This window comes from Echinops telfairi, unplaced genomic scaffold, assembly GCF_000313985.2.
Source record: "Echinops telfairi isolate 266 unplaced genomic scaffold, ASM31398v2 ScPeMD7_2291;HRSCAF=2852, whole genome shotgun sequence".
Classification (NCBI taxonomy): domain Eukaryota; kingdom Metazoa; phylum Chordata; class Mammalia; order Afrosoricida; family Tenrecidae; genus Echinops; species Echinops telfairi.
This window is the reverse complement of record NW_022106189.1, coordinates 20926417-20935873: the sequence shown is the minus strand read 5'-3', so window position 1 is coordinate 20935873 and position 9457 is coordinate 20926417. Positions and strand designations below refer to the sequence as shown.

General features: G+C 52.0%; 1 protein-coding gene across 1 annotated transcript in view; it reads left to right on the top strand.

Moving 5' to 3' along the window:
• The window catches only part of CNGB1 (cyclic nucleotide gated channel subunit beta 1), a 65005-nt gene that overhangs the window by 14199 nt on the left and 41349 nt on the right, over positions 1 to 9457 (top strand). The window contains exons 12-13 of the mRNA XM_045293903.1: positions 1105 to 1258; positions 5677 to 5757. Of these exons, the coding sequence (XP_045149838.1) occupies positions 1105 to 1258; positions 5677 to 5757 (235 nt within the window). The remainder of the gene's footprint in view (positions 1 to 1104; positions 1259 to 5676; positions 5758 to 9457) is intronic.

Sequence of the window (9457 nt, the reverse complement as noted above, 5' to 3'; positions counted from 1 at the left end):
GAAGTCTCGCCGTCCTCGCCTCTAAAGAGCATTCTGGCTGCCTTGTCAGTTTGTCGTACTGTGGTAGCTTGTGTGTCGCTGTGATATTGGAGGCGGTGCCACTGGTATTTCAAATGCCGGCTGGGTGGCCCAAAGTGGACAGGAGACAGCAGAGCTTCCAGGCCAAGAACAGACAATGCAAAGAAAGCCTCGGCTCCCTGCTTCAGAGGCAGGAGCCCCTGAAAACCTTATACACATCGCTATTACATCAGAATGCTGGACCACAAACAATAGCTTGCAAACCCCGGCCACGGGATAAGATCTGAGGCAGCCTCTGTTTATAGTCACAGTTACTAATTCCTGCCTGGCTTGGGGGCCACCAAGATCCCAGCTGACATTCAAGCAGCCTCCCCTTTCCTCCCTGACAAGTGCCCGAGGGTGGGTCTGGGCTCCCCATGAGACTCCCCTGCCGCCCCTTCTGCCCAGCCCACAGCCCTGCAGTGTTTCTGCTGCTGGGGACCATGTGAGTGAAGACTTGACAAAGACAAGGTGGAGGGATCCTCACAGAGGAAGCCAAATTCCCTTTGATGGTGGAATGTTTAAGTCCCAGAGGGAGAGACGGGCTCCCAGAAGTGGGCGTTGAGATGAGGGGCATGGGGTACGCTGTCACCAGGGAGGGGCATCTAGAGAGCAGGTCGTGAATAGGCGCTCTGTATCCCTTGGGATAATCCAGGCCACTCTGCCCCCTGGATATGACAAGGTAGTCCCACACTTGGCATCCCTTGAGGGGCTGTGATTAGGCGTTACTTGAGTGAGACCCTGAGATGGCTGTCCTAGGTCCCATCTGGCCCACAAGCGACTTCAGTTGGCTTCTGTACAAACCTCCTTGAAGGAGACCCTAATTAGAAGCGTGCTTGATCAATTTTAATGAGAGCTCCATCGTAAGAGAAAAAGGAGGGGACAGGATGACTCATGGTAGACTGCCCCAAAGGTCTAGCCTGGACTAGTTGCTCATGGCCCTGCTGAAAACGGGCCGTTCCTCACTGCTTGACTGAGAGGCTCTACCAGTGATGGCCACTGTCCCCTGAGTTCACGCTCCCCCACCCCACTTCTGTGTCCCGGTAGTCAGCATCCTCCCTGGAGGGCCAGTGCAGGCCCAGCTGCTTCTGGAGGAGGTGGACCCTGACTGGGAAGAGGCAGAGACTGGGGACGGCAGTGCCAGCCCAGAGGAGGCTCGGGCTTACCAGGAGGACAGCGGGGCCGTGGAGGAGACGTCCGGGTAAGGCACTGGAGGATCCTGGGACACCTCAGCATGTAGTACGAAATCCCACAGGCAGAAAAGGGAACAGACAGAAAACCAAGCCTGCCCCCTCCCCAGCAGCCAGGTGACCACTCCACCCACCCACCCCAGCAGGCACACTCACCAGGCTCTGCCGTGCTGCTCCAGAGGCAGCGGCAGTGTCCCCCTCAGCTTTCACCAAATTAAAAAAGAAAACAATCAAGTTGGATTGTGTTCAATAGAGAGAGGACATAAAAGCTGCCACTGTAATGTTTTATAAGTGCGCCATCCCGTGTGGCATGAATTACATACAGCACCACCATTTGGTCCCACAGCCCTGTCACCATCAAGCCATTATGCCCTCCTCTTTCCTCCTCCCCTACGACTTTGCCTCTAATGCATATGTTCTTAACAGGAACGGGGTCTCCTGTCATGGTCACGTCCTGGGTCAACTTGGCTCAGCCAGTGTTCTCGGTGGTTTGGCAGTGAGAGCCCGGTAATCCCCATGATACTATAATCAGTTCCATGATGCGATCTGATCTGAGCAGCCAACAATTGTGAAAAGATTAGGGTGGAGTGCAACTGACCAGAAGTTTCCTTGGGGATGTGATCTACTCCTATCTAAGCAGATGCTGTGGAGTGCTTCTTCGATTCTGGCTGGTTTAGATCCTGCGTCTGGTTCACCGATCTCTGATACTTTGGACTTGAGCCAATGGCCCACCATCCTGGCTGCCAACCATGAGATCCTTTGGGGTCTGGTATCTGACCTGCTGAACTTGAATTCATCTGCCACTGCATCCACCAGCTGTGGTCTCCCTGCCTCCTGACTAGTCAGCCCTGATAGCCACATGAGTCCAAAACACCTCCCGCTTCATATCTGACCCAAGGATTTTTAAAAAACATTTTATTAGGGCCTCATACAACTGTTATCGCAATCCATACACACATCAATTGTGTAAAGCGCATTTGTACATCATTCTCAAAACATTTTCTCTCCACTTAAACCCCCGACATTAGGTCCTCATTTTCCCCTCCCTCCCCACTCCCCCCTCCCTCATGAAACCTTGATAGTTTATAAATTGTTATTTTGTCATATCTTGCCCTGTCCGACGTCTCCCTTCACCCACTTTTCGGTTGTCTGTCCCCCAGGGACGAGGTCACATATAGTTCCTTGTAATTGGTTCCCTCTTTCCTACCCACTCTCCCTCTACCCTCCCTGTTTCGCCACTCACACCACTGGTCCTGTAGGGCTCATCCACCCTGGATTCCCTGTATTTTCAGTTCTTATCTGTACATCCAGTGTACCTCCTCTGGTCTAGCCAGACTTGCAAGGTCGAATTCGAGTCATGGTAGTGGGAGCAGGGAGGAAACATTTAGGAACTAGAGGAAAGTTGTATTTTTCATCGTTGTTACATCGTCTGACCCAAGGATTTAAACCACACTGGACTCGCCTGTTTCTATAATGGTGTGAACCACTTCCTTGATGTAAATTTTGTTATTTATATTTATATATCACTATAAAATTTTTATGTGTGTATTTAAAGAAATTTATATCAAGGAAATGGCTCATAGTCTACACACACACACACACAGAGGGGTACCCCCCCAAAAAAAACCCCCCAGAATTGTGCTGGGCAGAGCAGAGTTTTCCTAGTACACATTTGTCCCGATAGGTGAGCATCGAACAACTTGCTCTGAGTTAGTGCACCCAGTGGCATCGCCTGGGAAGGTTCTCCCTGGTCACGGTGAATTTTTTTGTAAAAGCAGTTTCGATGGAACTTTATTTTTTGTGATGGCCTATTTAAGAGGACAGTGTGTGGCTGTGAGATTTTGCTTCCGCTCAGGAAAAATGCCACAGAAACTGTTGTGATGTTGAGCACAGCTTACAAGGACAGCACTATGGGAAAAATTCAAGTCTATGAGTGATTTTCTCATTTCAAGAAAGGTGAAATGTTGACTGATGACAAACCTTGTTCTGGATGTCTGTCAAAAGTCCTGAATGGAAAAAAATGTCGACTCATAGTGCATTTGGAGTTCATTCCACCAGATCAGACTGTTAATCAAGCTTTCTATTTAGAGGTTCTGAAAAGATTGTAAAACAGTGTGTGACAAAAAAGGCCTGATTTCTGGCAGACGGGACTGCCACAATGCATGGCAATGCACCTGCTCATGCAGCATCTCAGTGTGCTAGTTTTTGGCAAAAAAACAGCATGTCTCTCTTGCCCCACGCACCTTAGTCACCTGACCTCACTCTGTGTGACTTCTTTTTGTTTCTACAAATGCAGAGGGACAGTGATTTGATGACGTAGAAGAGGTGAAGAAAAACATGAGGGAGGTGCTGTCAGCCATCCAAACAGATGAGTTTGAAGAATGTTTCCAAGAATGGAATCACAGATTTGACAAATGCATTAAGTGTAACGGAGAGTACTTTGAAGGTGATAAGGTGGTTTTGTAAAATAAATTTAAATACATATCTTTGGGAAAAAATCCAGTTATTTTGGGTCGAGGACCTAGCCTAATACACTTTATTTTCTTGTACACAGCTAGGGTCCCCGTGCACATTGCATATATTTAACGATATAGTTTGGCATTTTCTCAAGAGACCACCTCCATATTTTTCACACCTGCATGCATTCCATGGTAAGGAGGGACCGTGCCCCTACTAAGGGATATTTAGGCTGAATCCAAAATATTGTTGCTAGAAGCAACTTTTCAGAACAAATACATGAAAGTAGATGTCAAGTGTCTAGTTCGTACAAGCATGAGCTTATTCCAAGCAAAATGTGTTTGAAGCTATCTCTGCGATCGGTGGGTAGCTCAGTCAAACTCTTGTCTCACCTCCTTAGGGTGCCTTCAAACAAGCAATCCAACAAACAAACAAAAAAAACAAAACAAAATAAAGAACACTTCTTCTGCCATGGAAAAAACAATTTTGAGGTTAGGAGGACTAATATCAACATGTTCATAAAACTCAAGTGAACATCTTCCCAAATCAGTAAAAGCTTTGCAACAAGTTTACTGAGATGCTGCCCAATATAAAACAACATGTTCAGATGGCTCGCGTGTTATAAGGAAGATCAGAAACTTCCCCCTCGGTGCATGAAGAAACTGTGGTTGACGTCTAGGTTCCAGAGGAAGGAGCCCGCAGTTACCCTTCCTAGTGATGGAAGCTGGCGATCTCGTGGCCCCTCATGTTCAATTTTAAGTGAACATCTTTGCCGGAGAAATCTTTCAGCTCACTGGGTACCAACAGCATTTGGGGAAGATCAGCTTATCATTCCATCTGTCTTTTAAGCAACATCAGCGCTGATGAGGACCATTCTGTGGAATGGAAAGAGCCAGGAATTTACCATCATGATCCAGAGAGCAAGGTCCCATAAGTGGCTTCCGAGGGGATCTGACGGGCTGGTGCCAATCAAGGGAGAGGGGCCAGTTCAGAAGGTGATGGGGACTGCTTTTTTGAGATTCCCAGGCGGTCCTCTTGATAGATCGTCTTGAAGGATGCGGGACAATCATGGGAGCTTATCACAAAGATGTTTTCACCAGGCAGGCTGCTCTGAGGGATTCCCCACCCCCACCCCCATCAGGGCACTGTACCTGCACAATGAAACGTTCACTGGGAACATTCATCCCAGCTGTCCCACTGCCCTGAGTGCCCTTTCAGACGTCTTTCTTGTCCCCCAAATGCAGGGAACACTCAGAGGGACCCTATTTGAGTTCCCCGGGCATGCTTGAGCTGCCGATTCAAGCGTCTACACCAAAGAGCACAGAGTTCTTGGTGGCAGGCTAGAGAGATGGAAACCTGGCCTTTGGATGTGCCCAGACTGCGATGGGGAAATTTGTGGAGCAGTAGTTTCACACTTGGATAGTCACGGTTTCTGGGATTTGGTAGCACGACTGACTTTCGTACTTAGCGCATGTGTGTTTGCAGATGCACATGAGTGGCGGCGGTCACAGGGCTGGTTTCTGAGGCTGGGTGGGGTGGGTCCATCCCCGCCCCATGGCTGTGATTGCCGCCTTGCCTTCTAAGCCATGGAACAAGCCCCCATCCCACCAGCCATGTTGGGTAATAGTTGCCCACTCTGAGAGACTCAGGGGCTCGGGCAGTCCCCAGCCCAGGCCTTCAGGACATGGATGGGGAAACTGAGGCCCAGATAGGCTCAGGAGCTGGCTTTAGGTCACCACCAGGAAAATGGGTGGTGGTGGTGGGGAGAATGAAGAGACCTCATTGCTAGAGAGAGCTCAGGACACCTCAGGCGGGGGTCCCAGGTCTGAACCTGGAGTGGTGAACCCAAGGTGGGGTCCCCAGAGTGGGCTGGGGCATTCTGTAGCGAGGTCATCTTACAGAGAATGGAGTGGGAGCGGGGCTGGGGAGCCGGCTGAAGGGCACTTACCTTCTGCCTCTGACCCCATCTCAGGGAGCTGCCCCAGATTCAAGAGGAGGAAGAGGACGAGGAGGAAGAGGAAGTGGAGGAAGAGGAAGCAGAGGAAGAGCCCAGGTGAGACCCAGGAGTGGCTCTGCCTAGCTAAGGGATGCCAATGGGGCTGGCTTCCAGCCAGGGACTGCTTTTAAGGAGAGGAGGGCCAGGGAACAGAGGCTGGAGGTGATGGTGGGAGCTGACACTACAGAAGCGGTGGTACCAGACTGCCAACTCCTTGAACTTGATTCCCAGGGAGTAGTGGGGGGGGTCACTGAAGCTCTCTGAGCTACGGAGTGGTCATCTGACAGTTGCACTGGAGAGACATGGAGGCCAGCAGAGGCAATGAGGAGGTGCGGTCACTGACCACGCCCTTGCATTGTTCCTTGTCCCTGCCACTGCCACTGGGGTCCCTCCTGCGTCACACACCACCTCCCCGAGTCTTAGGAGCTTGGATGTTGGCATCAGAACCCTGGCTTTGCTCTTCTTAGCTGAGTGACCTGGGTCAGAGTTTTGCTTTAGGGTCGATACACAGGGACACTAGTAGTCCCCCTGTAGGGTGGTCACACAGGTGGTCTTGTGAGAATGGAAGGGACGGGACCTGGCCTGGGACCAGTGCCTCGTTGGGAGTCTCTGGTAGTCTTGATCCCATCCAAACCAAACCAGCCTACCGCTGGTTGATGCCGACCCTGGAGTGAACCCGTAAGACAGGGCAGAACTGGCCCCTGGGTTTCTGAACATGTATTACTCTTTACGGGAGTAGAAAGTCCTACCTTACTCTCGAGGAGCTGCTGCAGATTTCGAACTCCTCACCTTTGGGTAGCTGCCCAATGTGTAACCACTACACCATCAGGGCCCTGCCTGACCCCACTGAAGGTCACTTTTAGTCTTAGACAGGATGTAGTGCAACCATGAGACCAACACATGATTTCAGAGCTGGGAGCTATCCGCTTCTACGGACCCTCATCCTCACCACAGGGCCCTTGGTGGTGTAGTGGGTTATATACATTGAGCTGCTAACCAAAGTTCAGCTGTTTGAATCCCCTAGTCATTCTGTGGGAGCCAGATAAGATCTTGTTTGCTTTCCTTAAAGACTTAGAGCCTCAGAAACCCACAGGGGGCAGTTTGACACTGGCCTGTGGGGCTGCTGTGAATCAGAATCAACTCAACGGCAGTGAGTTTAATCCAGTTCACGCGGAATCACATTGCATAGAGCCAGGTGGGCTCAGAGCTGGCTTCGGGTCACCGCCAGGAAAAGGGGGCAGATGAGGGAGGATGCCGAGACCGCGTTGCTGGAGAGAGCTCAGGGCTCCTCAGGCAGGGCCCAGGTCTGAACCTCGAGTGGAGAGCCCAAGGTGGGGCCTCAGAGTGGCATCAGAATGCCATCCCTGATAAGACTTCTCACCGTCTCTGCTTGCTTACCTCCAGGGGTGGGGAGCTCATGACCCCCTAAAGGCTCTCCTTTCCATCCATGTGTACCTCTGATTGGTGGAATTTTTTCTTATACTCAGACTAAGCTCACTTCCCTATGGCTTCAGTAACCCAACCCTCATTCTGCTTTCCGGGGCCCCTCAGAGCAAGCCTGCCCTCTCACCAGCAGGAGCCCTCCCTCCGATCGGTGAAGACCTACGCCCTGTGTGCTGCCATCATCGGCGTGCCTTGTTCGCGCTCTGCTTTCCCCTACCTAGCTAGGAGTCAGTCCCCCTCAACTAAGCCTGGGTGCCCACCACAGAGACAGGGAAACCTTGTCTTCCCCACTGCCTTGGCATCCGTCTCCTGGGGGATCAGGGCTGAAACACACTCACACAAGCGCACATGCACTCACGAGGCCCCCAAATGCAGTGCACACCAAGCACACGCATGTCTGCATGTAGACACAGACCCGCACACCCCAGGTGGTGCATACATGCATGTACAAGCCTGCACACATGGAGACCCACACATCCCGCATAGACACCCCCCACAGATACATGTGCAAACATGTACCTGCTATCAGACAGGTACATGAGTGCACACCTGCACATACCCATCCTACACTCCTGCACACACACACACACACACACACACACACACACACGACCGTCTCAGAAATCCGTGAGGGCAGTTATGCTCTGTCCTGTAGGGTCGCTACGGTACGGGTAGGAATTGACTCTGTGGCAGGGAGTGTGGTTTTGCATCCAGGGGGTGGTTGTTTGTGAGAAGTTACACATTGAAACAGTTTCCCCACAACTCTGCGACACTGTTGATAGTTCCACCACCAGCCTCGCCTTCCTTCTCTGCATGGGCCATTCCTACTCCACCCCCCCAGAAGCTGTTTGTCTCCAAGGCCCCATTTGGACCGTTCTTAGCAGGGCTGGGGCTCCTGGGCAAGCATTCGTTACTAGTTGAACTAAACTACTGTTTGGTTTTAAGAAGATTTGGGGGGATGCTTTAAGAGACTTTAAGGGCTTGAGTTTATGCCCCCTGCCTCGACCCTGAGTTTTTTAACTTGGGACATTTTGGGTCCCTGTCCCGTGAGCCATCCCAGCATAAGGCCTGGTGCGGGCGCAGCTGAGTGTCACAGGCTGGGGAGGCCTGCTCTGGGCCAGCCTTGCCAAAGCACAGGGGTTACTGATGACGTGAGGGCCCTGGAAACGGGCAGCTGGTCACCTAGCGACCTGGTCTCTGAGGGCAACAGCTGGGCTTTTCCTAGCAACCACCACCTTTTGGTCCCCACCTGACCTCCCCGGAGGGCCTTCTGCAGAGTTCCCTGCACAGTCCCTCAATCTGATTAGAGGTAGGAAGGACAGCTGGCTTGTCTGCCACCAGCCAGCCAGGCTCCAGCTTTGGAGCTGCCTCATGGGCGCAGTGCTGGCTGGGCCCTCCAAATCCCCCACATGCAGGTGCCACCCCAGGACGGGGGTGAGAGGCAGAGCCCCCAGCTGAACACCAGCACCATGGGCACCCTCGTCGGCAAAGACAGCGAGACCCAAGTAGGTGCCTGCTGCTCCCCAGGGTCCCCCCACTCCGCTCTTCCTTCCTGGGGTGGTGGTGGGGGGTGGGGGAAAGACGCTGAAGGTGACCATGAGGACTTTAATTTGAGGGACACTGACCGCTGGGTGGCTTGGGGGAGGCAAAGCAGGTTTGCCCACACTCCAGACGGCCGCTCCTCCCAGGGCCTGTCCACGCAGACCAGCCTGTCTTTCCCTCTGCTAGGAAATCCTCATGACTGGGGAACTTCCCCCAGGCCGCCAGTCTGCTGTATCTGGGCTGAGCAAGGTGGGGTCCTGGCAGGCCCTGGGTACGTTATTGGCTTTGGCCCCCAAACAGCCCCTAACGATGCTGACCGGGCTACCCTTGGGCTCCGTCAGCATATGAATAGCTGGGGATGTTTGTGCAAAAATTCCCCACTCTACATGGGTGATTTCATAACCTAGCAGATAGCTACCGCCTCCTCTGGCATTAACGATAACGACAAGAACAATAATAGTAATTAACTGCTGCCCGCCTCCCCCCCTCCCCCACTGTGTTAAGGGCACCCTGCCTGGCAGATCCCATTTCATAGACAAGAGGACTGAGGTTCAGGAGCCTGCCCTGCCAGCAAGTACAGAGCCGGGATTCTCTCCCATGTCAGGCTGCTTCAAAGGAAGTTCTCAGTACAGCTGATCCGAGACTTGCTTACTGTGTTTTGAGACTAAGGAATCATGGGCAATCCTTTCCACAAGACACACACACACACACACACACACACACACACACACACACACTTTATTGAACAAAGAGAGGTACTTTTAAAGATACC